At 48.8% G+C, this 27572-nt stretch overlaps 2 protein-coding genes across 3 annotated transcripts in view; one reads left to right on the forward strand and one right to left on the reverse strand.

Annotated features, from left to right (window-relative positions):
• ATP5F1C (ATP synthase F1 subunit gamma) lies at positions 1-25618 on the reverse strand. 2 transcript variants are annotated; one of them, XM_060245968.1, is made up of 9 exons: positions 25122-25618; positions 19272-19306; positions 17372-17503; positions 14668-14872; positions 13340-13483; positions 10240-10304; positions 6106-6261; positions 4718-4814; positions 1-135 (listed from the first exon to the last, which is right to left on the reverse strand). In XM_060245968.1, the coding sequence occupies exons 1-9, from the start codon at positions 25175-25177 to the stop codon at positions 132-134; spliced, it is 894 nt and encodes a 297-aa protein (XP_060101951.1). In that variant the 5' UTR covers positions 25178-25618; the 3' UTR covers positions 1-131. The 2 variants fall into 2 exon arrangements, with proteins under 2 accessions (XP_060101951.1, XP_060101954.1); XM_060245971.1 differs by lacking the exon at positions 1-135 and having other exon boundaries at positions 4714-4814; positions 25122-25324.
• KIN (Kin17 DNA and RNA binding protein) overlaps positions 25409-27572 on the forward strand; it is a 39416-nt gene continuing 37252 nt past the window's right edge. Inside the window, exon 1 of the mRNA XM_060245967.1 lies at positions 25409-26016. Within this exon, the coding sequence (XP_060101950.1) occupies positions 25903-26016 (114 nt within the window). The 5' untranslated portion in view covers positions 25409-25902. The remainder of the gene's footprint in view (positions 26017-27572) is intronic.

Raw genomic sequence — 27572 nt, forward strand, 5'->3', positions numbered from 1 at the left:
CTCTTTCATGTCGGACTTTATTGTAATATGCTTTACAAACAAAATATTTCTTCGCAGAGCGACGGGCCAACCATTTTTGTCTTTCTGGATAGGAAGCGGGATACGCTTGTGGACGCGACGGCTCCTCTTCTTTACCTATAAACACAAATGTGGTATTAAGGAAAGTTAATAAGAGAGCCAGCTTGGTGTAGTTGGCCACCCCTGCACTGCACTAAGAGTCTGCTCACTTAACCACTACACCAAACTGGCAACTACACTCTCAAACTTGCTCGTCTGTAAGGTGCTACTGGAGTCAAGTCCTGCATTATTATAGGAACTCAGCATGTCCACCTGAGAAAGAACTCAAACAAAAAACAATACCTAGGAACAGATAACTATTTATTTATTTACTTATTCCTTTACGTTTCTATCCTGCCCTTCCCAAAACAGGCTCAGGGTGGGTCACATCAATAACGACCATGAAATGGTCAACCAGTAAATCCAGTTCTCAAAGGAATCGAAGTGCTTTGTGCCACTGGAAGACTTACCCTCATAACATAAATACTTCAAAAGTCTTTACACCTGTTGAAGTGTGGCTGTGTAATTTTTCATAAGGCAAACAGCAGACAGATGTTAAGGGCAGCCCCATTTTGTCTGATGGAGCCTGCCAGCCTTTTGTAAACTTTTTTTCAAAGCCCGAACATAATGTTGTCCTAAACACGGTACTTTTTTGTAGTAGGAACTCCTTTGCCTATTAGGTCACACACCCCTGATGTAGCCAATCCTCCTGGAGCTAACAGTAAGCCCTGTAAGAAGAGCCCTGTAAGCTCTTGGAGGATTGACAACATAAGAGGGGTGTAGCCTAATATGCAAAGGAGTTCCTGCTATAAAAAAGCGCTGCCTACACATCCGTTTCCCTACACATCTTTCAAACACCCTCTCAAGATTCTTACAAACACAAAGATCAATCGTTGACCACTGGCCTCATTGTTTGACTGTAATGAGAACTGAATTCATCTACTATGAACATGTATCGTGAAATATGAATTTGGAACATAATATGAGATCTGAATGATTGGTAACATATTGGAATGATAATGCAGTTATACAAGTATTTCATAGTTATCTGTTCACAGTATTGTATTTTGTTTGCTTTTCCCTTCCATGATTCTCTCACTTGTTGTACCTAAACGAAAAAAAGGTGGTTCTACAACAAAGATTGGTGTATGCAGTTCAACGCACACTGATTCACATGGCTGATATACATGCAATACATTCAATGCTCCCTCTAAGCTGTGGAGTCTTGTGAGCAAAAATTCGACTTTGTGAGCACCTGGCATTAAAGTTGTGGGCAAGTGATTTGGCTACAGCATAAATTAGCTTGCTCTGGGGCCATTTTTTCCAGAGCTAAGACTAAAACGTGTGAGCCAGAGGCTAAAAACCTGTGAGCTAGCTCACACTAACTCAGCTTAGAGAGGACACTGGCTACAGTGCCAAAAAATCCATGCAATTCCAGACATTCCCAAGCCAGCCCATCTCATTGAGAGAGCCAGTTTGGTGTAATGGTTAAGTCTGCGGACTCTTCTCTGGGAGAACCAGGTTTGATTCCCCTCTCCTCCACTTGCACCTGCTGGCATGGCCTTGGGTCACCAATAGCTCTGGCAGAGGTTGTCCTTGAAAGGGCAGCTGCTGTGAGAGCCCTCTCCAGCCCCACCCACCTCACAGGGTGTCTGTTGTGGGGGGAGGGGAAGATAAAGGAGATTGTGAGCCGCTCTGAGACTCTTCGGAGTGGAGGATGGGATATAAATCCAATATCTTCATCTACCTCACAGGGTGTCTGTTGTGGGGGAGGAAGGTGAAGGAGATTGTGAGCCCCTCTGAGACTCTTCGGAGTGGAGGGCAGGATATAAATCCAGTATCTTCATCTACCTCACAGGGTGTCTGTTGTGGGGGAGGAAGGTAAAGGAGATTGTGAGCCGCTCTGAGACTCTTCGGAGTGGAGGGTGGGATATAAATCCAATATCTTCATCTACCTCACAGGGTGTGTGTTGTGGGGGGAAGAAGGTAAAGGAGATTGTGAGCTGCTCTGAGACTCTTCGGAGTGGAGGGTGGGATATAAATCCAATATCTTCATCTACCTCACAGGGTGTCTGTTGTGGGGGGGGGGAGGTAAAGGAAATTGTGAGCCGCTCTGAGACTCTTTGGAGTGGAGGGCGGGATATAAATCCAATATCTTCATCTACCTCACAGGGTGTCTGTTGTGGGGCGGGGGGAAGGTAAAGGAGACTGTGAGCCGCTCTGATACTCTTTGGTGTGGAGGGCGGGATATAAATCCAATATCTTCATCTACCTCACCGGGTGTCTGTTGGGTGGGGGGGAAGGTAAAGGAGATTGTGAGCCGCTCTGAGACTCTTCAGAGTGGAGGGTGGGATATAAATCCAATATCCTCATCTACCTCACAGGGTGTCTGTTGTGGAGAGGAAGGGAAAGGAGATTGTGAGCCACTCTGAGACTCTTCGGAGTGGAGGGCGGGATATAAATCCAATATCTTCATCTACCTCACCGGGTGTCTGTTGGGTGGGGGGGAAGGTAAAGGAGATTGTGAGCCGCTCTGAGACTCTTCAGAGTGGAGGGTGGGATATAAATCCAATATCATCATCTTCTCAGAGGACCAAAGACATCAAACATCACCTTCACGACTACGTTTCTAGTACTTCTCAGCTCTACTTCTAGTACTCGGCTCTACGTCTAGTACCTCTCAGCTCTTGGCGAGCCTATTGCTTTTAACATCTAATTTACAGCATCAGCGTTACCTGCAGACTCTGGCTGTAGCCTCTGCCTGGCACAACTACTGCCTAATTGCGGGAGCGTTAAATAAAAAGAAAAGACACAGAACAAGCGGTGAAGCGTTAAGTCATGCAAACTGAGGCACACTCATCATGGTGATCATCCGTGCAAGGCAGGGCCAAAGCACAAGAAGTTGTAGAGAAAGTTCACCCGACAGAATGGATTACGAGCCAAGCAAGTCCCATTTTGTTTCCCTCTTTTAATCCAGTGGTGCTTCTCAAAGTCAAGTGGATGTCAAAGAACGGGCTTTTGCTGCCTGCAGAGAGCTTGATTGAAAAATCCAGGGAAAGGCAATGGCTCAGTGGCAGAGCCTCTGCTTCACATGCAGAAGGTCCCAGGTTCGATCCCAGGCATCTCCACTTAAAAGCATCAGGCTGTAGCTAATGTGAAAAGCCCTCAACTTGAGACCCCGGAGAACTGCTACCAGTGACAGTAGACAATATCAACCTTGATGGACCAATGGCCTGATTCAGCATAAGGCAGCGACCTGTGACAGTTACATTCAGGTCAGAGGCCATGGCTCGGTGGCAGAGCATCTGCCTAGCATGCAGGAAGGTCCCAGGTTCCATCCCCGGCATCTCCAGTCAAAAAAGACCAGGCAACAGGTGATGTGAAAGATCTCTGCCTGGGACCCTGGAGAGCTGCAGCCAGTCTGAGTAGATGATACTGCCTTTGACTGAGCAATTCAATATTGACCAATTCAGTATAAGGCAGCTTCATGCGTTCATGAATAACCCATCTTCAAAGATTTAACTTTTTGAAAAGGTCATATAGTCGGCCCTGGGTTATCCCTTCCCCCACGTATACACCTTGTCCTGGGAGAAGCATTGCAATAACTCAGCTAATCGTAGCCTAGTCCATGGGTGTCAAATATGTGGCCCAGGGGCTGAAACAGGCCCCCGGAGAACTCCTTTCATGTCCCTGAGCAACTGGCTGTCATCTGCTTCCTTCTCCCTATCTCTTGCTTCCTTCTGCATAATAGTTTGCTTTGCCAGGCTTGCTCACACAGGAGTTACAGAGCAAAGCCTCTGTTTTCTCCACTGACTGAGGCTCCTCCCTTGGAGAGGAAGAAGGTAGGGAGAGCTTGCTTTCCCAGGCTCTCTCAATCGCACAGCAGAGATACTGAGCCAAGCCTCTCTTCCTTCTGTTGGCTGATGCTCCTCCCCCCAGTCTCCTGGGGAAGGAAGGAAAGAGCCAGAGCCTCCTTTGCCCAGTTCCCTGGACCCCATGGGAGAGATACAAAGAAAGCACCTTTAAGACCAAGGAGCGCTAATGTTTTAAGCATATTTTAAGTTTAAAAATATCTTTAGTCATGTTTGTCTGTGTCCCTTAAAAAGTTTATATCTCTGCTACCTAATCTTAAATAGGCAGGGGTGGAATTCTAGCAGGAGCTCCTTTGCATATTAGGCCACACACCCCTGACATAGCCAATCCTCCAAGAGCTTACAAGGCTCTTTTTTGTAAACTCTCAGATGATTGCCTACACCAGGGGTGTTTGGCCTAATATGCAAAGGAGCTCCTGCTAGAATTCCACCCCTGTAAATAGATACACATGGTTCGGCCCGACAAGGTCTCATTTATGTCAGATCCGGCCCTCATAACAAATGAGTTCGACACACTGATCTAGACTCCCAATACTTCCAGAGGAAAAGGGCAGGTTCTCCAATTCAAGGGCAGGACATGGAAGAAAGCCACTCCTCAAGGACAGCCAAAGAGCTTCTGCAGGCAGTGGGGAATTAATGAGAGCCCCTTTAGTATCATGCACTGATTAACGATGCTTTTAAAGCCCAGCATTTGTAGCACCCATCAGGCCCTCTCATTTGCTCCCTCCTCGGGTCGACGGCATGACAGGAAGAGAGCATTGGAAACTTGCAGTAAGTAGGAAACTTACAGAGCGGCAGCGCCGGAAATGATCTCAATCAGCTCCTTGGTGATGACAGCCTGGCGAGTGCGATTCAACGTCAGGGTCAGCTTGTCAATCATCTCAGCTAGGGAAAGAAGGGGACAAATTCAGGAGGCGGGCAGAGAAGAATATTGGCGGCTGCTCGACCAATAGCTTTAGTCTCTCAGAGCTCCCCACCGGAAGAGCCAGCGTGGTGCAATAGTTGAGATCCACATTCAAATCCCCATTTGACCACGACACTTAGCGGGTCACGCTTGCCTTCTCTCACCCTAACCTACTGCAGGGGGTTGCTGCAGAAAAGAAGAAGGGATAACTCCCCATATGCCACCGCAGCTCCTTGAGGGAAGGGAGGCATAAAAATACAATCAGAGTTTCCCTTGGAGACAAGGCAACTCTTTTAGCCAGAATGGAAGTATTCACCCTCTCTATCTCCACCTAACAACATAAGAGAAGCCATGTTGGATCAGGCCAGTGGCCCATCCAGTGCAACACTCTGTGTCATATAAGAGAAGCCATGTTGGATCAGGCCGATGGCCCATCCAGTCCAACATTCTGTGTCACAGAGTTCCCTCCCTGGCCAAAAAACCAGGTGCCATCAGGAGGTCCATCAGAAGACTTCCCACAGTTGCCCCTGCCAAGCACCAAGAATACAGAGCATCACTGCTCCAGACAGAGAGTTCCAACAATACCCTGTGTCTAATAGCCACTGATGGACCTCCGCTCCAGATGTTTATCCAATCCCCTCTTGACGCTGTCTATGCTTGTAGCCGCCACCACCACCTGTGCCAGTGAATTCCATGTGTTAATCACCCTTTGGGTTAAGAAGGACTTCCTTTTAGCGTTCTAACCTGACTGCTCAGCAATTTCATTGAGTGCCCACGAGTTCTCGTATTGTGAGAAAGGGAGAAAAGTACTTCTTTCTCTACCTTCTCTATCCCGTGCATAATCTTGTAAACCTCTATCACGCCACCCCTCAGTTGATGGTTGTCTAAGCTAAAGAGCCCCAAATGCCTTAACCTTTCTTCACAGGGAAAATGTTCCAACCCATTAATCATTCTAGTTGCCCTTTTCTGGACTTTCTCCAATGCTTTCTCTTTTTTGAGTTGTGGTGACCAGAATTCAAAAAAGATACTACAGCATTGGGAAAAGTGCAGAAAAGGGCAACTAGAATTATTAAAGGGGTGGAACACTTTGCCTGTTTTTTCCCTATTCTCTACTTCTGTCTGAAGAAATGGTCCACAAACGCTTGTACCTTGCCTCAAATGTTGTTAAGAGGCTACTAGACTCTTGCCCTCTTCCCTGTTCACCACTTAGATTACTCTGAAGCTGCTGCAAAGAAATCACTGTGCCCCGAAAGCAATGCGAAGTTTCCTTACAAGCGTTTTTGCTGGCGTTGTCCATGGCGGTCATCCTAGCGCTCTGCTCGCTGGTGCTGGCCTCCTTCAAAGAGTAGAAGATGATGTTAACCAGCGTGAATTCCTGGTAGTTCCTCAGGACGTCGGCATCGACGTCATCGTAGATGCTGATGCTTTCTGCAGAAGCAAGCACAGTAACCACGCAAAAGGGAAGTTAGTTGAGGTTTGGGACAGGAGAAGCAAACCTTAGAGGTGGAAACTTCAATTTTAACTCAGTTATGGGTGAATTTCAAAATTCTGGATTAGTGATCAGGAAGGCTTTTTTTGTAGCAGGAACTCCTTTGCATATTAGGCCATGCCCCCCTGATGCAGCCAATTTTCCTGGAGTTTACAGGACTCTTAGTACAGGACCTCAGTACAAGCTCCGGGAGGTTTGGCTACATCAGGGGGGAATGACCTAATACGCAAAGGAGTTCCTGCTACAAAAGAACTTCTAGTGAGAGGAGAATTTCCCTACCTGGTCAAACAAGAAGTTGGCTCTGAAATGCAGAGGTCCCTGGTCTGGTATAGTCAGAAACTGCCTGTGGAAACCTTAAGAGTCAGTTAAAACTCCCAAGGTGACTACTGGCATTTCAAGAGACGGGGACTGGATACGCCACGGGAAACAGTGCAGCGGAAGAAGATGTGCTGGAGTATTTAGGAAAACTCTGGAACAAAAAGCTTCTCAACATAAAGGTTCAAGTCACTGTGAAAAGCTTAAGAAACTCTCATTCACCTGAAATATAAGAACTAAAGTCTGTGCATGTGCAGATTTTACCTTTGAGTTATCTATATTGAGTTACCTCAGAAATTTTACCTCAACGTCACCTGACCTTTCCCCTTTACGGTTGAGGCAGCGGGTGTCCTACTCCATCGACTATTCCATCAATCAGCCTCCCTTGTTGTGACATCATGCTTTACAGGGGGAGGGGTGGTGGCTCAGTGGTAGAGCATCTGCTTGGGAAGCAGAAGGTCCCAGGTTCAATCCCTGGCATCTCCAAAAAAGGGTCCCGGCAAATAGGTGTGAAAAACCTCAGCTTGAGACCCTGGAGAGCCACTGCCAGTCTGAGAAGACAATACTGACTTTTATGGACCAAAGGTCTGATTCAGTATAAGGCAGCTTCATATGTTCATATGTACAGCCTTGTTGTGGTGCTGAATCGAATTATTCACACCCATCACTTCTTCTTGGGCCAAAAACTGTCGTATTTGGCGAAATGTGCCCTTCCGTCGGTGATGCACCTTATTTTGTTGTTATTGTTCTACTGTCTTGGTTTTATTGTATTGTTTTAAATTTGAACTGTAGGTTTTTACTGTTCAATTTATGTTGTGATCTGCCCTGAGCCGGTTATGGGAAACGGCGGAATATAAGCCTACTAAACAAATAAATAAATTATTTTGTTAATTTGGAAAAGAAAAACTTTGAGTGCTATATAAGTTGTGTAAGTTAAAGGGGGCTCTCCTTGGGTTTCTGGGCTGAGCAGGGTGGGACAGCCAGAATTCTTCAGGAAAGGAGAAAACAAATAACTAGAAGATGATGATATTGGATTTATATCCCGCCCTCCACTCTGAAGAGTCTCAGAGCAGCTCACAATCTCCTTGACCTTCCTCCCCCACAACAGACACCCTGTGAGGTGGGTGGGGCTGGAGAGGGCTCTCACAGCAGCTGCCCTTTCAAGGACAACCTCTGCCAGAGCTATGGCTGACCCAAGGCCATGCTAGCAGGTGCAAGTGGAGGAGTGGGGAATCAAACCCGGTTCTCCCAGATAAGAGTCCGCACACTTAACCACTACACCAAACGGGATCTCAGAGTGGCTCAGTCACAGAAGGAAAAGAAAAATTGAGGGAAAATCTTGCCTCTGAGGGAGGGAAGGGGATGGGGCCATCAGATGCCCTCTTCATTCACACACGTGAAGCTACCTCACGCTGAATCAGACCCTTGGTCCATCAAGGTCAGTACTGTCTACTCAGACTGGCAGCAGATCTCTAGGGCAGGGGTGGCCAAACTTGCTCAAGAACCACATGGAATAAACGTCAGATGTTTGAGAGCCTCAAGACATGAACATCAGATGTAGGGAGGGAGGGAGGGAGGAAGGAAGAGAGGAGAGGAGGGAGGGGGAAGGAAGGGAGGAGGAAATAAAGCAACTTTAAATGCATTCTCTAGGCTGCTGGCTGGCTTGGCTAAGTGATTTAAAGAGAGAAATGCCTTTCTCCAAGCCAGCTGACAGGGCGGTGGGGGCTTCAACACCTTAAAAAAAAAACACACCTCAAACAACACCTTAAAGAACCACAACTCTCTTATAACAAGAAACAGCACACACAATGTTACCCCTTAAAAATATAAGCGCTGACGCACCAACTCGCCAAGTGAACTTACTGAAGAGAAAGGAACCTTTTTGCACTGCCATATGGTGGTGGAGTCCCAAAGTCCAAAACTACTGGATTTCAGTTGTTTCTAAAATTTCAGAAATAGTAGGCAGTGATGTCCCTTTAACTCCTGAATCCATTCTACTAAGCTTTTGGCCTGACCATTCATTTTCTCCTCTGCGTAGGGATCTCATTTCTCTGTTAGTTCTGGTAAATCTTTATTAGCTCTCCTGTGGAAATCTAGGAAAATATCTTCGCGTAAAGCATGGTTCCAGGAGGTGTGGAATATAGTTATTCAGGACAAAATAGCCACACAAATATTGTCGATGGAGGCCCCAATTTATAACAATAATTTTGTGGAAAAGCGGGATCCTTTTATAGACTATGTAAATGACAGTCCTTCTGCTGAATGTAAAATACCTTCAAAATATTTGCAATTTATCTTGCTTTAGGTTCATGTAAATCTAGGTTTCTGTCTCTGTATGTATATGTTTATATAATGCAATTATGTCATGGTTGAATTTGTTAATAAAATTGTTTTTATTTTAAAAAAAATACTGCAAACAGCGCGTTTAAAGCCCTATATGGCCGAGGACCTGTCTACCTTAGGGACCGCCTCTCCCCATATATTCCCCAGAGAGCACTGAGATCTAGCTCCCAAAATCTCTTAAAAATCCCTGGACCAAGGGAGGCCAAACTGAAAACAACTCGAGAGCAGGCCTTCTCAGTAACGGCTCCCCATTGGTGGAATCAACTACCAGCCGAGGTTCGAGCCCTGCGGGACTATAATCAGTTCCGCAGAGCATGTAAAACTATTCTTTTCCAAATGGCCTACAAGAGTGAATCCTGAAATGTTATCCAGCCATCTGATATACATAGTTTTGTATTATAGCACCTATCTGCCGTGGTTTTAATTAATCTATTTATTTAATGTGTTTTATTGTATTTTTATTGTATGATATTTCCTGTATGTTATGGCACTTTACATGTTTGTGAGCCGCCCTGAGCCTGCCTTGGTGGGAAGAACGGGATATAAATAAAATTATTATTATTAAAAAAACAACTCCCTTATAACAAGAAATGGTACACAGCGTCACCCTGGAAGAAGAAGATATTGGATACATATCCCGCCCTCCACTCCGAAGAGTCTCAGAGGGGCTCACAATCTCCTTTACCTTCCCCCTCCCCACAACAGACACCCTGTGAGGTAGATGAAGATACTGGATTTATATCCCGCCCTCCACTCCGAAGAGTCTCAGAGCAGTTCACAATCTCCTTTACCTTCCCCACCCCCACAACAGACACCCTGTGAGATAGATGAAGATATTGGATTTATATCCCGCCCTCCACTCCGAAGAGTCTCAGAGCAGCTCACAATCTCCTTTACCTTCTCCCCCCCACAACAGACATCCTGTGAGGTAGATGAAAATACTGGATATATATCCCACCCTCCACTTTCAAGAGTCTCAGAGGGGCTCACAGTCTCCTTTACCTTCCTCCCCCACAAGACACCCTGTGAGGTGGGTGGGGCTGGAGAGGGCTCTCACAGCAGCTGCCCTTTCAAGGACAACCTCTGCCAGAGCTATGGCTGACCCAAAGCCATGCTAGCAGGTGCAAGTGGAGGAGTGGGGAATCAAACCCGGTTCTCCCAGATAAGAGTCCGCACACTTAACCACTACACCAAACTGGCTCTCCTTAATATAAGTGAAAATATAAGTGTTGACACACAACCTCACCAAGCGAACTTACCGGCACCTGAAACCGTCTCGAGGGAATAGATGGGTTTCTCATCTGTCTTGTAAGAGATAACAGACCTATGGGAAAAGGAATGCTGTTCTGAAATGCTGTCCTGGCTCAGAAGAACCCGCCTACAAAGTCTAAAATCACTTCTGTGTTCACGCATGCACACAGCTGGGATGATACAGGCCTTGACTTAAGATACTGAGAACAGACACCCATTGTCACTCTAACTTTATCGGTTTAGTAGAAAAGAGCAAGAATCCAAGAAGGATAAAGAAAAGCTGGAGCAGGTCCAGAGGAGGGCGACGAAGATGGTGAGGGGTCTGGAGACCAAGTCCTATGAGGAAAGGTTGAAGGAGCTGGGGATGTTAGCCTGGAGAGGAGGCAGCTGAGAGGTGATAAGATCATCATCTTCAAGTCCTTGACGGGCTGTCATATAGAGGATGGTGTGGGATTATTTTCTGTGGCCCCAGAAGGTAGCACCAGAACCAATGGGTTGAAATTAAATCAAGAGTTTCCGGCTCAACATTAGGAAGAACTTCCTGACCGTTAGAGCGATTCCTCAGTGGATTCCTCACCTTGGGAGGTGGTGGGCTCTCCTTCCATGGAGCTTTTTCAACAGAGACTAGAGGGCCATCTGACAGCAATGAGGATCCTGTGTATTTAGGGGGAGGTGTTTGTGAGTTTCCTGCATTGTGCAGGGGGTTGGGATAGATGACCCTGGAGGTCCCGTCCAACTCTATGATTCTAGGAGCACCTTAAAGACTAACAAAATTGGTGACAGGGGAGGAACTTCCATGAGTTACCACTCATCTCTTCAGATATCCGTGGCTAACAGAAGCTCCTCCGCGGCCACTAATTTTGTTAGTGTATAAGGTGCTGCTGGACTCTTGCTCTTTTCTACTGCTACAAACACAGAGCCCCATTTTGATATTTTTGTGTGTGTATGTGTAATTAATGCATTTGATTACTATCAGAAGTCACCTTGAGCTCCATATGGAAGAAAGGTGGCTTGTTAACGTAAGAACATGAAAGAAGCCATGTTGGATCAGGCCAATGGCCCCTCCAGTCCAACACTCTGTGTCACACAGTAGCCAAAAAAATCAGGTACCATTAGGAGGTCCGTCAGTGGGGCCAGGACACTAGAAGCCCTCCCGCTGTGGGCCCTCACAAACACCAAGAATACAGAACATCACTGCCCCTGACAGAGTTCCAACAATACGCTGTGGCTACTAGCCAATGATGGACCTCTGCTCCAGATGTTGATCCAATCTCCCCTTGAAGCTGGCTATGCTTGTAGCCGCCACCACCTCCTGTGGCAGTGAATTCCACATGTTAATCACCCTTTGGGTGAAGAAGGACTTCCTTTTATCCGTTCTAACCCGACTGCTCAGCAATTTCATTGAGTGCCCACGAGTTCTTGTATTGTGAGAAAAGGAGAAAAATACTTCTTTCTCTGCCTTCTCTACCCCATGCATAATCTTGTCAACCTCTGTCATGTCACCCCTCAGTCGACGTTTCTCCAAGATATTTTCAGTAAAGAAGTAAACTTTGTGGACTCATTTTGAGAAGACACAAATATGGCTCAAAGGCCCGGCCCTACCAACCCCAGACTTCGCACCTGAATCCTCGCCTTTTTCGAAGCAACAGCACCAGCTGCCTCCAGGAACACTAAGGGCTTGGACGTCAACCAAGCTCAACCTATGTCATGTTTGCCCTGCACCCCCCCCCCCCCGGGGCAGCTCTGGGGTCGCCGTCACCCTTTACCGCCCCCCCCCCCCGTGACCCAAGGTCTCAGAATGGGATGAGGTAGGGTTACATCACCCCATTAGACACTCCGTCACTGGCTGAATGATAGAGGCTCCCTTTTCCATCCCACTCTCTGATGCTGGGCAGCCTCTCCGTCTCCTCGCCTTTCCCTCCTCCTCGACCTCTTCCTGGGTCTCCCTTTTATATTCCCCGGACTCCCTGCCCATTCCTGCCACCTCCCTCACCCTTAGCCCCACACCCTCTTCTTAACTGGGGACGCTAGGGCAAGGTTGCCTGGCCACCATCAACTGGCCCCGGGCTGAGGGAGCGCTTCTGTGTTGTGCCCAGCTAGCTCCCGGTGCCATCACGGCTCAGGAAGAATAAGGAAGAGGAGAAGGAGAAGATGATATTGGATTTATATCCCACCCTCCACTCCGAAGAGTCTCAGAGCGGCTCACAATCTCCTTTACCTCCCCCCCCCCCACAACAGACACCCTGTGAGGTTGATGGGGCTGGAGAGGGCTCTCCCAGCAGCTGCCCTTTCAAGGACAACCTCTGCCAGAGCTATGGCTGACCCAAGACCATGCTAGCAGGTGCAAGTGGAGGAGTGGCGAATCAAACCTGGTTCTCCCAGATAAGTGTTCGCACAACCACTACACCAAACTGGCTCTCCAGGAAGGAAGGAGAAGATATTGGATTTATATCCCGCCCTCCACTCCGAAGAGTCTCAGAGCGGCTCACAATCTTTACCTTCCTCCCCCACAACAGACACCCTGTGAGGTGGGTGGAGCTGAGAGGACTCTCACAGCAGCTGCCCTTTCAAGGACAACCTCTGCCAGAGGTATGGCTGACCCAAGACCATTCCAGCAGCTGCAAGTGGAGGAGTGGGGAATCAAACCCGGTTCTCCCAGATAAGACTCCGCACACTTAACCACTACACCAAACTGGTTCTCCCAGGCCGCCCTTGCTCAGCGGCAGCATGCTGCTCCCTGGCTGCCCTCCCCCCGTTGAGGTGTAGTTTCTTCTTCCCTGCAGATGGGGCCGCACCCAGCCCACACCTTGGGTGGCGGGCTCAGGGTGGCGTGGCCTACCCTTTGGCAGTGGCTGGGCCCCCCAAGGCTCTTCCTGGCTCCGCCCCCCATATCGAGGTGAGTGTCATGCCCAGGGGCTGGGAGCAGCGTCGCTGGTGCAGCTGCTGCTGTGGGCTCCGTCATCATTTCGGGGCCGGGGGAGGGCACCTTGCCAAGTTCTGGCCACAGCTGGTCAGGGCAACCTGCCTTCCTTGCCCGCCAACCCGGGTCCGGCTGAACCCTTCTGCTACTGATGCCACATATTAAAAGAGCTTTTCCGCTTCTCTTGCCTGAACCGGTTGTAGATGACCGATCCCTCGTCAAACTCGTATCCTGAGTTTAGCAGACCAAGGGTGATGATGGAAGCGTCTCCGAAAGTGGGGGGCTTCCTTCCGACTTCTTTGAAGTTCAACAAGAAGTTACTGCTGTGTGTCCTAGAACGAAAACAAAGCTTGTGTGAAGAGGCAGCCCTTGATCCAAGGAAGCATGGAATCAATCGCAGAATCATTGATCCAAGGAAGCACGGAATCAATCGCAGAATCATTGATCCAAGGAAGCACAGAATCAATCATAGAATCATTGAGTTTGAAGGAGCTGGAGAAGTCATCTACTCCAATCCCCTGATCAATGCAGGATCAGCCTAGAGCAGGGATGTCAAACACGCAGTCCATGGGCCAGATCAGGTCACCGGAGAGCTCCTATCAGGCCTGCAAGCAGCAAGCTGCAGTCTTCTTCCTCTTCCCTCTCTTGCTTCCTTCTGAGACACAACTTGCTTTGCCAGGCTTGCTCAATCACACAGGAGCTGCAGAGCAAAGCCTCTATTTTCTCCATTGGCTGACCAGCACATGAAGCAACTTATGCGCAAAAGCTCCCAATGCCCAGCCATGTCATGTTTTCCCCAGGGTCTTAGGCTCAAAGCGTTGACCATGAGATTTCTGTAATGAATGTCAATAAATCAAAAGTAGATCTGCAACTTACACACACCTGAACAATACTTGAACAGCATACTCAAGATTGCTACAGCACAGACATTGTCTCTAGATTTTGATGCAATAATTCAGAGCAAGAGGGGTCAGTTATCAAAGACTGTTAAATAAACAAAATATTGCAAGAGTTGCTAATCTTTTAAGCATACTTTAAGGTTTTTTAAAATCTTTGTGTTTGTGTCTTTTATAAAATTTATATCTCTGCTACCTGGCATTACATTTTATGACAAACATGGCCTGGCCCGACAAAGTCTCGTTTATGTCAGATCCGGCTCTCCTAACAAATTAGTTTGACACTCTGATCTACATGTTCTGGCTAACAGCCACTGATAGATCTCTGCTCCATACATTTCTCCAATCTTGAAGCTGCCATTACTTCCTACAACAGTGAATTCCACGTGTTAATTTTTCTCTGACTGCAGAAGTACTGCCTTTTCTCTGTACTAAAGAGGCATCTCTGGCTCTACCCAATAAACTGTGCCCTCAGAGATCATTCAGCAGCTATGAAGTCTCACGTCTCAATCCTGAACACATCCACTTGGATCTTCGGCCCGCTTCCTCAGAAACAGTTCCATTAACTCAAAGGAACAGAACGTTCCGGATTCTTTACACAGCAACTGCCATCACGTTACCTTTGGAGCAGGCCTCTCAGCTTGTCACCCACTCCGATCACCATGACTTCTTTGCCTGCGCTCGTAAGGGTCGAGATCTGACTCTTGATGTGTTTAGCCACCGAACTGTGAATAGCACCACAAAGCCCACGGTCAGAGGACACCCCAATGAGAAGATGCTTCTTCTTATCTTCGGCCACCTTGATTTCTGCCTTCTCATAGAGTGCTGGAAAAGGGAAGAGAAAGAAGAAGAAGATATTGGATTTATATCTTGCCCTCCACTCCGAAGAGTCTCAGAGCGGCTCACAATCTCCTTTACCTTCCCCCTCCCCCTACAACAGACACCCTGTGAGGTAGATGAAGATATTGGATTTATATCCCGCCCTCCACTCCGAAGAGTCTCAGAGCGGCTCACAATCTCCTTTACCTTCCCCCTCCCCCTACAACAGACACCCTGTGAGGTAGATGAAGATATTGGATTTATATCCCGCCCTCCACTCCAAAGAGTCTCAGAGCGGCTCACAATCTCCTTTACCTTCCCCCTCCCCCTACAACAGACACCCTGTGAGGTAGATGAAGATATTGGATTTATATCCCGCCCTCCACTCCAAAGAGTCTCAGAGAGGCTCACAATCTCCTTTACCTTCCCCCCCCGCCCCACAACAGACACCCTGTGAGGTAGATGAAGATATTGGATTTATATCCCGCCCTCCACTCCAAAGAGTCTCAGAGCGGCTCACAATCTCCTTTACCTTCCCCCTCCCCCTACAACAGACACCCTGTGAGGTAGATGAAGATATTGGATTTATATCCCGCCCTCCACTCCGAAGAGTCTCAGAGCGGCTCACAATCTCCTTTACCTTCCCCCTCCCCCTACAACAGACACCCTGTGAGGTAGATGAAGATATTGGATTTATATCCCGCCCTCCACTCCAAAGAGTCTCAGAGCGGCTCACAATCTCCTTTACCTTCCCCCTCCCCCTACAACAGACACCCTGTGAGGTAGATGAAGATATTGGATTTATATCCCGCCCTCCACTCCAAAGAGTCTCAGAGAGGCTCACAATCTCCTTTACCTTCCCCCCCCGCCCCACAACAGACACCCTGTGAGGTAGATGAAGATATTGGATTTATATCCCGCCCTCCACTCCAAAGAGTCTCAGAGCGGCTCACAATCTCCTTTACCTTCCCCCTCCCCCTACAACAGACACCCTGTGAGGTAGATGAAGATATTGGATTTATATCCCGCCCTCCACTCCGAAGAGTCTCAGAGCGGCTCACAATCTCCTTTACCTTCCCCCTCCCCCTACAACAGACACCCTGTGAGGTAGATGAAGATATTGGATTTATATCCCGCCCTCCACTCCAAAGAGTCTCAGAGCGGCTCACAATCTCCTTTACCTTCCCCCTCCCCCTACAACAGACACCCTGTGAGGTAGATGAAGATATTGGATTTATATCCCGCCCTCCACTCCAAAGAGTCTCAGAGCGGCTCACAATCTCCTTTACCTTCCCCCTCCCCCTACAACAGACACCCTGTGAGGTAGATGAAGATATTGGATTTATATCCCGACCTCCACTCTGAAGAGTCTCAGAGCAGCTCACAATCTCCTTTACCTCCCCCCCCCACAACAGACACCCTGTGAAGTAGATGAAGATATTGGATTTATATCCCAACCTCCACTCCAAAGAGTCTCAGAGGGGCTCACTATCTCCTTTACCTTCCTCCCCCCCCCCCACAACAGACACCCTGTGAGGTAGATGAAGATATTGGATTTACATCCCAACCTCCACTCCAAAGAGTCTCAGAGGGGCTCACAATCTCCTTTACCTCCCTCCCCCCCCCCCACAACAGACACCCTGTGAGGTAGATGAAGATATTGGATTTATATCCCGACCTCCACTCCAAAGAGTCTCAGAGGGGCTCACAATCTCCTTTACCTTCCGCCCCCCCACAACAGACACCCTGTGAGGTAGATGAAGATATTGGATTTATATCCCGACCTCCACTCCGAAGAGTCTCAGAGTGGCTCACAATCTCCTTTACCTTCCTCCCCCACAACAGACACCCTGCGAGGTGGGTGGGGCTGGAGAGGGCTTTCACAGCAGCTGCCCTTTAAGGACAACCTCTGCCAGAGCTATGGCTGACCCAAGGCCATGCTAGCAGGTGCAAGTGGAGGAGTGGGGAATCAAACCCGGTTCTCCCAGATAAGAGTCCGCACACTTAACCACTACACCAATCTGGCTCTCAGCCAAAACAACCTTCAGCCAAAAATGATGGCTAGAAACCAGCAAAAGACGACGGCCTCTGGAAACCACTTTGGTGGAATGGTTAAGTGTGTGGACTCTTATCTGGGAGAACATGCTGAGTTCCTATACTAATGCAAGACTTGACTCCAGTAGCATCTTACAGACGAGCATGTTTGAGAGTGTAGTTGCCAGTTTGGTGTAGTGGTTAAGTGAGCAGGCTCTTATCTGGGAGAATCGGGTTTGATCCCCCCCCTCTTCCACTTACTGCTGCTGGGATGGCCTTGGGTCAGCCATAGCTCTCGCAGGAGTTGTCCTTGAAAGGGCAGCTTCTGGGAGAGCTCTCTCAGCCCCACCTACCTCGCAGGTTGTCTATTGTGGGGGAAGAAGATTAAGGAGATTAATTCCTGGCCCACAACCACGGGATTGATAAAGCCTGTGCTGAAACTGCAGCCTCCGAAGAAGAGATCCCCCTTACCCAATGCCCCCACTCCGTAAACTCTTGCCGGCTTCAACTCGCGCTCCGCCTTGGAATATTTTGCCGCGGCCACCATCTTCATGGACTTGGTGATCTTCTGGATGTTCCTGATAGACTTCAGCCGCCTGTTAACTGCACGGATTAGAAGAAGCACCGAGTGAGGCTGGCTTGCAGCAGACAAGGTGCCCTCAAAGAAAGGCGCTCTGGGAAATAATCCTGAATAAATCAATTAAGCAAACGCAAGAAAATCCTGCACCAGGCTTTAAAAGGGCACAGTGAAAAGCAGCCGGGGTCTACCTCTCCGCACGTGAGCTCTTTCGATTGCAGAGGGAAAGACAGAAGGCAAAAGAAGAAGGGGACGGCAAAAGATGAGACGGCTGGACGGCGTTACTGATGGAACTAACACGAATTTGAGCAGGCTTCGGAGGGTGGTGGAAGACAGGAGGGCCTGGCGTGGCTTTGTCCATGGGGTCGCAAAGAGTTGGACTGAACAAGAAGCTGCAACATTAGCTAGCACTTAAGAGCCCTGCTGGATCGGACCTAAAGTCCATCTGGTCCAGCATCCTGTCTCACACAGGGGCCAACAAGTTCCTTTGGACATCTAACAATAGGGCATAGAAGCCAAGGCTTTCCACTGAGGTTGCCTCCTGGATCAGGGATTCAGAAGATTAGTGCTTCTGAACACTGGCTAGTAGCAGGCTGGAATTCTAGCAGGAGCTCCTTTGCATATTAAGCCACACACCCCTGATGTAGCCAATCCTCCAAGGGCTTACAAAAAAGAGCCCTGTAAGTTCTTGGAGGATTGGCTGCATCACGGGTGTGTGGCTTAATATGCGAAGGAGCTCCTGCTAGAATTCCCCTGCTGGCTAGTAGCCATAGATAGATTCATGGGGGTAAAGTCTATCTAATCCCCTTTGAAAGCGGTTTCTTCTTGTGGCCATCACTACATCCTCTGGCAGCGAATTCCACATTTTAACCGCTCTCTATGCAAAGCAGCATTTCCTACTGCCCGCCAGCTTTGTTAGATGCCCTTGCGTTCCAGTCTTTTGGGGAAGGGAGAAGAAAGTTCTGTCAACTCTCTCCACCCCATGCAGAATTTTGTAATTCTCTATCATGTTGAACATATGAAGCTGCCTTATTCTGAATCAGACCCTGGGTCCATCAAAGTCAGTATTGTCTACTCAGACTGACAGCTCAGACTCCAGGATCTCAAGCTGAGGTTTTTCACGCCTATTTGCCTGGACCCTTTTGAGTTGGAGATGCCGGGGATTGAACCTGGGACCTTCTGCTTACCAAGCAGATGCTTTATCACTGAGCTGCCACCCCTGAACCATCATATGAACATATGAAGCTGCCTTCTACTGAATCAGACCCTCGGTCCATTGAAGTCAGTATTGTCTACTCAGACTGGCAGCGGCTCTCCAGGGTCTCAAGCTGAGGTTCTTCACGCCTATTTGCCTGGACCCTTTTGAGTTGGAGATGCCGGGGATTGAACCTGGGACCTTCTGCTTCCCAAGCAGATGCTCTGCCACTGAGCCACCATCCCTCCCTCTTAGTCGTCTCTTTTGTAAACTGAAAAGTCTCAGACTTTCCTCGCGGAGAAGGTGCTCCAACCCCCAAATCGTCTTGGATGGAGCGCACAGCATATTCTCAAAAAACAGATCTTCTGAAAACAAAAATCCTGAAATCCCCCCCCCCCCAAAACAATGTGTACAGGATCATCTTAAGTTAGGCTTTAAAAGGGCACAGTCAAAAATAGCTAAATTTTACCCGATCACGCATGAGCTCTCTGAAGCATAGGGTAAGAGAAGATGAGACAACCACCTGTGGAAACCAGCTGCCGAATGCAGCCTATTCCACTCTCCCCCCAAAAGGCCATTAAAGAAGGAGAAATACTTACTGTCTTTCAAAGTTGCCATATTCCTAACTTGGACCCTGGAAAAAAGAAGCACATAGACTGTTAGGCGCCCTGAGTCCACTTATGGAGAGGGTGGGATACAAAACTTGAAGTAATAAATAAAATTACACACTTCATCTGTGAAGAGTGTTGCTTCTTCACGACAGTAAAAAGGCAGGGTATTAATTAATTGGTTAATTAATGGTCCAGCTGCAGGACACTACTGCCCATCCGCAATGTTTCACAAATAAGTGCATGCCAAAAAAGAGATGTTATCACACATTCAAATTTGCAGAAAGATCCCGGGACACACCAGAAAGTGCAGTTGTCCAGCCTGCAAAGATTTTCACAAGTGCTGGGACGGGGGGTGCAGCACTTCAAATTTTCTTCACCAAAATGAATTTCCAGTGGACCCTCACCCCAAAAATGCACCATTTGGTAGTTGTTCGTGTAGTGGTTAAGTGTGGAGACTCTTATCTGGGAGAGCCGGGTTTGAGTCCCCACTCCTCCACTTGCAGCTGCTGGAATGGCCTTGGGTCAGCCATAGCTCTCTTATCTGGAAGAACTGGGTTTGATTCCCCACTCCTCCACTTGCAGCTGCTGGAATAGCCTTGGGTCAGCCAGAGCTCTCTTATCTGGGAGAACAGGGTTTGATTCCCCACTCCTTCACTTGCAGCTGCTGGAATGGCCTTCGGTCAGCCAGAGCTCTCTTATCTGGGAGAACAGGGTTTGAGTTCCCACTCCTCCACTTGCACCTGCTGGAATGGCCTTGGGTCAGCCAGAGCTCTCTTATCTGGGAGAACCGGGTTTGAGTTCCCACTCCTCCACTTGTACCTGCTGGAATGGCCTTGGGTCAGCCAGAGCTCTCTTATCTGGGAGAACCGGGTTTGATTCCCCACTCCTCCACTTGCAGCTGCTGGAATGGCCTTGGGTCAGCCAGAGCTCTCTTATCTGGGAGAACCAGGTTTGAGTCCCCACTCCTCCACTTGCAGCTGCTGGAATGGCCTTGGGTCAGCCAGAGCTCTCTTATCTGGGAGAACCGGGTTTGATTCCCCACTCCTCCACTTGCAGCTGCTGGAATGGCCTTGGGTCAGCCATAGCTCTCTTATCTGGGAGAACCGGGCTTGATTCCCCACTCCTCCACTTGCACCTGCTGGAATGGCCTTGGGTCAGCCAGAGCTCTCTTATCTGGGAGAACCGGGTTTGATTCCCCACTCCTCCACTTGTACCTGCTGGAATGGCCTTGGGTCAGCCAGAGCTCTCTTATCTGGGAGAACCGGGTTTGATTCCCCTCTCCTCCACTTGCAGCTGCTGGAATGGCCTTGGGTCAGCCAGAGCTCTCTTATCTGGGAGAACCGGGTTTGATTCCCCACTCCTCCACTTGCAGCTGCTGGAATGGCCTTGGGTCAGCCAGAGCTCTCTTATCTGGGAGAACGAAGTTTGATTCCCCAGTCCTCCACTTGCAGCTGCTGGAATGGCCTTGGGTCAGCCATAGCTCTCACAGAGCTGTCCTTGAAATGGCAGGTTCTGGGAGAGCTCTCTCAGCCCCACCCACCTCACAGGGTGTCTTTTGCAGGGGAGGAAGGTAAAGGAGATTGTAAGCCGCTCTTAGATTTAGCGTGGAGGGCGAGGTATAAATCCAATATTATCGTCTTCTCGTATTCATTAGAGCAGTGTTTCCTAACCTGTCGGTGGGTCACAAAGCCTCTGAAAGTGGATTATGGGCCTGCCTTCCTTAAAAGACGTCCCTACCCTTTCCATTGCTCTCTTCTGTAATCTTTTATTTTATTATTACATGCTTCCTGTGCTTAATGCTGCCATATGAAAAATAAAGAAACAAACAGTGGAAGAAGTCAACCGATAACCCCTTCCCCCTTTGCTACAGTGCAGGGGTGGCCAAACTTGCTTAACGTAAGAGCCACATAGAATAAACGTCAGATGTTTGAGAGCCGCAAGGAAGGCAGGCAGGCAAACGGAGGGAGGGAGACAGGCAAATAGATAGGGGAGGGAGGTGAAGATGGAAAGAAAGCAACTTTAAATGCATTCTCCAAGCTAAAGGCTGGCTTGGCTTGGAGAAGTGATTTAAAGAGAGAAATGCCTTTTCGAAGCCAGTTAACAGGGCAGTGGGGGCTTCAGAGAGCCAGTTTGGTGTACTGGTGAAGTGGGCGGACTCTTATCTGGGAGAACCAGGTTTGATTCCCCACTCCTCCACTTGCAGCTGCTGGAATGGCCTTGGGTTAGCCAGAGCTCTCGTAGGAGTTGTCCTTGAAAGGGCAGCTTCTGAGAGAGCTCTCTCAGCCCCACCCACCTCACAGGGTGTGGGGAGAGAAGATATAGGAAATGGTAAGCCGCTCTGAGTCTCTGATTCAGAGAGAAGGGCAGGGTATAAATCTGCAATTCTTCTTTTTCTTCCTCTTCAAGAGCCACACAATATGTGTGAAAGAGCTGCAATTTGGCCACCCCTGCTATGGTGTGATCTCTACAACACCACTGTATATCCACTCCATTTTTTCTCCAGTCCAGCTGGAAGGGCTTTTACCAGTCTGAGAATTAAAGGTAAATGCATGGGCACCGACTTCAACCAATGTGCTTCCCACTGTTCCAGAAGGCCACATCCCACCTATGGGCTTCTATCGCAGTGCTGTGAAAGCCCAGGGCTCCACATATAGTCAGAAGCACTCCAAAGAATCCAAAGAGCTGTTCTGCCAGCAGGCAGTCCCAATTTCAGTCACCCCCATGTCTGCTTTAAACTTTTCAGTTATACGATACTGCAAAGAAGCTCCCTTATACTGAATCAGGCTATTCATTAATCAAGGTCAGAACTGTCTACTCAGTCTGACAGCAGCTCTCTAGGGTCACATGAGCCTACGGAACAAACTATGAGTCCAGTGGCACTTTAAGACCAACAAATTTTAATGCTGGGTATAATTAAACATTGCTGTTGCCACTGGACCCAAGCTCTGTTGCTTTGCTTCAGACTAATACAGCGACCCACCAGAATCTCTGAGCACATGAAATTGCCTTACAATCAATGTTCCCTTTAAGCTGCAGAGTCTTGTGACCAGAAACGTCGACTGCGGGGTGACATGACAGAGGTTTACAAGATTATGCATGGGATGGAGAAAGTAGAGAAAGAAGTCCTTTTCTCCCTTTCGCACAATACAAGAACTCGTGGGCATTCAATGAAATTGCTGAGCAGTCAGGTTAAGACGGATAAAAGGAAGTCCTTCTTCACCCAAAGGGTGATTAACATGTGGAATTCACTGCCACAGGAGGTGGTGACGGCCACAAGTATAGCCACCTTCAAGAGGGGGTTAGATAAAAATATGGAGCAGAGGTCCATCAGTGGCTATTAGCCACAGTGTGTGTGTATATATAATTTTTTTTTGCCACTGTGTGACAGAGTGTTGGACTGGATGGGCCATTGGCCTGATCTAACATGGCTACTCTTATGTTCTTAAAATTCAATTTTGTGAGCTACTGGCATTAAGGTTGTGAGCTACAACATAAATTAGTGTGCTCTGGGGCCTTTTTTCCTGAGCGAAGACAAAAATGTGTGAGCTGGAGGCTAAAAATCTGTGAGCTAGCTCACGCTAACTTAGCTTAGAGGGAACACTGCTTACAGTATTTCAGACCCTTGGTCTCTATACTGCTTACTCAGACTAGCAGTATCTTTTCAGACTCTCCGGCAGAGGTTCTTCACATCACTTCCTACCTGGTCCGTTTAACTGGAAATGCCAGAGGTTGGGAGGGATGATGGCTCAGTGGTAGAGCATCTGCTTGGTAAGCAGAAGGTCCCAGGTTCAATCCCCGGCAATCTCCAACTAAAAAGGGTCCAGGCAAGTAGGCATGAAAAACCTCAGTTTGAGACCCTGGAGAGCTGCTGTCAGTCTGAGTAGACAATACTGACTTTGATGGACCGAGGGTCTGATTCAGTAGAAGGCAGCTTCATATGAACCTGGTAGCTTCTCCACATCACACAGATGGTCTACCACTGAGCGCAGGGTCTCAGACAAAGGTCTTTTACAAGGTCTTTTACCTGATAATCCCATGAATCAGAAATGCTAGAGACTAAACTCGGGAACATGTGAAGCTGTCTTATTACAAATCTGACTTTTGGTTCGTCAATGTACTCTGGCACTGGCTTCCTATGGTCTCAGGCCAGAGTCCTTCATGTCATCTCTTACCTGATTGCTTTAATGGGAAATGCCAGGGCCCAGCCTAGGGTTACCAACCTCCAGGTGGCACAAGGAGATCTCCCACTATTACAGTTAATCTCCAGACCACCAAGATCAGTTTCAACACGTTGTCAAAGGCTTTCACGGCCGGAGTTCATTAGTTGTTGTAGATTTTCCAGGCTGTATGGCTTGGTCTTGGCATTTCTGAGACCTGACGTTTCGCCAGCAACTGTGACCGGCATCCTCAGAGGTACAACCCAGAAAACTGGAGAGAACTCCAGTTTTCTGGGTTATACCTCTGAGGATGCCAGTCACAATTGCTGGAGAAACATTAGGTCTCACAATGCCAAGACCACGACCACGCAGCCTGGAAAATCTACAACAACTAGAGATCAGTTTCCCTTGAGAAAATGGCTGGTTTGGAAGGTGGAGTCTGTGGCATTGTAGCTTGCTGAGGGGTTCTCCTTCCCGAATCCCACCTTTCCCAGGCTCCATCCCCAAATCTACAGGTATTTCCCAATCTGGAGATGACATCCCCACCGGAACGACCTCCACCCAAGCTCCTGAAGAGCTGTCAGAGCAGACAACACTGAGCCTGTTGAATGATGACTTTATTCAGAATAAGGCAAGCTGATCTACCCCGACCATAACCCAAGTCTTGTACCCGGCACTGGTACAAAGGATCCCACTTGCTGCATGCCTATTTGTGCAATGCTATAGAGAAAAGCAAGCATACATGTTAGGGTTGCTGATCCCCAGGTGGACAGCAGGAAAAAAACCGTGACAAAATTACGTAAATAATATAACAAAAGTCAGAAAACTTTTTTTAAAAAAACATGTGGTTTGCACACTGTTCATTCAATTACGACATTAACTGGGTGAAATAATCAATTACATTCATGCTCGTTTCATCCAGGTAACTTGGTAATAAGTGTTTGTAAAAAGTTTTCTGACTCTTCTTATATTATTTTCGTAATTTTGTCACTGTTCTTTTCCTGCTGTCAACCCTTCCGTAATTCTCCTTATTTGTACTGAATCCCCAGGTAGAGGCAGGGGATCCCCCAGGATGAATTCCCTTCGCCTGCTCCAGGGTCATCAGAAAATGGTGGGGGGAGGGGAGGGAAATGTCCAGTGGGCACTCCACTATTCCCTATGGAGACTGATTCCCATAGGGTATAATGGAGAATTGATCTGCAGGTATCTGGGGCTCTGGAGTGGACTGTTTTTTGAGGTAGAGACACCAAATTTTCAGCATAGTACTTCTCCTGAAAATACCCTCCAAGTTTCAAAAAGATTGGACCAGGGGGTCCAATTCTATGAGCCCCCCAAAAAGGTGCCCCTATCCATTATTTCCAATGGAGGGAAAGCATTTAAAAGATGTGTGGTCCCTTTAGACATGATGGCCAGAACTCCCTTTGGAGTTCAATCATGCTTGCCACACCCTTGCTTCTGGCTCCACCCCCAAAGTCTCCTGGCTCCACCCCAAAAGTCCCCAGATATTTCTTGAACTGGACCTGAGAACCCTAATGCACGTGCACCTCTGCAGATGCACAGAGTGCTTCCCTTCCTCCGCCCAGCCCCAGAGGGCAGCTCGGGGAGAGCAACCCAGGCCCAGCGGTGCTCCCTGCCTTTGCAAAGCTGCAATCCCCGGGCTTCTCCTCCCCAGGGCTCGTACCATTGCGGCTGCAAGAGCAGGGCGCCGCCGGCCACGACTGCTCCTCGGGACAGCATGGCGAGTCTCCGGGCAGGGGGCGGCTTCGGGCCTCCCTTCGTTCCCTCTTCAACCTCCTTCACCAGCTGCCTGCCCGGCCACGGCCGCTGAAGGTCAGAGCCGCCGCACTGCGCATGCGCCCCACCTCCGCTCCTCGCCGAGGCACGAGAAGGCGAGCGGGGATAGTTTCCGGGTGCAAAGGTTACTCCGGGGCCGCTTCCTGTCTCGTAGAGCCGTCGAATTTCGGGCTGTTTCTGTCACGGAGGACAAAGTTTGAGTCCGGTAGCACCTTTAAAACCAATAAAGTGTTATCGAATATAAATATATTTGACCCTTGGTGTCGACTCTATGGTTTGAGAACACCGACAAGTTCAACGGGCGGCACAGAGCGCCCGGCTAGAGCGGCCCGAAGTAGTTATTTCCGCCCTATTTGCCAAAATGGGATGGAACCATAGAGGTGCGGGGTAGAGCGTCCACGCCTTGAGCCTGAAGGCGGCGCTGCACCGAGGTAGCCAATAGAAGCCGCGCTGGGCTGATAGAGTCGTCGTGCTCGAGCGGTCTTTCTGGACTCATCCCCTGAGAGGGAAAAACGGGGGACGGGAACATAGAGATTCAAGGGTAGAGCGGCAGGACCAGGGGAAAGCCACTTCCGGGTTCCGCTTTGGAGCCAGCTGTTCTCCCGGCGAGAAGCGGAAAAGGAGCCGAAGGCGCGGAGTCTCCCTCCCTCCCTCCCTCGTTCTTCGACATGGGGAAGACGGACTTCCTGAGCCCCAAGGCCATCGCCAACCGCATCAAGTCGAAGGGGCTGCAGAAGCTGCGCTGGTATTGCCAGATGTGCCAGAAGCAGTGCAGGGACGAGGTGAGCGGATGCGGGGAGCCTCCTGGGCCAGGCAGCAGAACTGAGAGCCACATGCGGCGCTTTCACACCCCTTGTGTGGCTCTCAAAGCCCCCGCGGCCCTGTCGCTCTTTAATGCCAAGCCTCTGGCCTGAAGGGCGCATTTACACTTAAAGTTGCTTTCTTTGCACCTCTGTCTATTTGCCTTCCCTCCCTCCCTCTCCTCCTCCTTCCTCGCTCCCTCCCTCCCTCCCCTCCTCCTTCCTCCCTCCCTCAACTCTCTCCCCATCTCCTTCCTTCCTCCCTCTCTCCCCTCCTCCCTCCCCTCCTCCTTCCTGCCTCCCTCAACTCTCTCCCCATCTCCTTCCTTCCTCCCTTCTTTCCTTCCTCCCTCTCTCCCCTCCCTCTCTCCCCTCCTCCCTCCCCTCCTCCCTCCCTCTCTCCCCTCCTTCCTCCCTCTCTCCCCTCCTCCCTCCCCTCCTCCCTCCCTCTCTCCCCTCCTTCCTCCCTCTCTCCCCTCTTTCTTTCTTTCTTTCTTTCTTTCTTTCTTTCTTTCTTTCTTTCTTTCTTTCTTTCTTTCTTTCTTTCTTTCTTCCTTCCTCTCTCCCTTCCTTCCTCCCTCTCCCACCTCCTCCTTCCCTCCTTCCTTCCTCCCTCTCTCCCCTCCATCTCCCCTCCTCCTTCCTCCCTTCCTTCCTTCATCTGATGTTTGTCTCTTGTGGCTCTCAGACATCTGCCATTTATTCTGTGTGGCTCTTATGTTAAGCAAGCTTGGCCACCCCTACCTGAGAGCAGTGCTTTCTCTAAGATGTGGGGTCTTGTGAGCAAAAATTCTACTTTGTGAGCTACTGGCATTAAAGTTGTGAGCTACTACAAAAATTAGCTTGCTCTGAGGCCATTTTGCTTGAGCTAAAACAAAAAGGTGCGAGCCAGAGACTAAAAAACTGTGAGCTAGCTTACACTAACTCAGCTTAGGGGGAACATTGATGGTAACCCTAATTTATATTGTTGCGTTATTTGTAGTTTGCTTTTCTGTTTAGAGTCAAGTTGAATAAGCTGCTGATGCTTTAGCGGCTCAGTCATGGCAAAAAAAAATGGAGGTGAGGGGGCCCTGCCTGGGAGTCAGGGGGCAGTGCCCCCACAGGCCCAACTGTGCCTACAGGCCTGCACCAACTGCGTTTGTTGTGGAATGGGGGAAGGTAAAGGAGATTATGAGCTGCTCTGACACTCTGAGGTTCACAGTAAAGGGTGGGATATAAATCCAATATCTTCTTCATCCAATTTTACCAACTATGTTAAATCTAAGCTGTACTTAGTGCTCAGTTACATATGAATCTTGACTCTAATTAGCCCTTCCTAGCAATTAACCCTAACCCCCCACCAGGGTTCCCTCTAAGCTGCAGAGTCTTGTGAGCAAAAATTCTACTTTGTGAGCTGCTGGTAAGAACATAAGAGAAGTAGTGTTGGATCAGGTCAGTGGCTCATCCAGTCCAACACTCTGTGTCACACAGTGGCAACCCCCCCCCCCAAAAAAAAAAAACCCAGGTGCCATCAGGAGGTTCACAAGTAGGTCTAGAAG

This window comes from Heteronotia binoei, chromosome 8, assembly GCF_032191835.1.
Source record: "Heteronotia binoei isolate CCM8104 ecotype False Entrance Well chromosome 8, APGP_CSIRO_Hbin_v1, whole genome shotgun sequence".
Lineage (NCBI taxonomy): Eukaryota > Metazoa > Chordata > Lepidosauria > Squamata > Gekkonidae > Heteronotia > Heteronotia binoei.

Excerpts from the sequence above, each read along its gene's own strand:
- ATP5F1C (XM_060245968.1), bottom strand. The coding sequence starts at position 25,177 with ATGCTGTCCCGAGGAGCAGTCGTGGCCGGCGGCGCCCTGCTCTTGCAG. Across the intron at positions 14,873-17,371 it reads TTACGGAGTGGGGGCATTGG|CACTCTATGAGAAGGCAGAA; the intron begins GTAAGGGGGATC and ends TCCCTTTTCCAG. Across the intron at positions 10,305-13,339 it reads GTCATCTACAACCGGTTCAG|GTCTGTTATCTCTTACAAGA; the intron begins GCAAGAGAAGCG and ends CTTTTCCCATAG.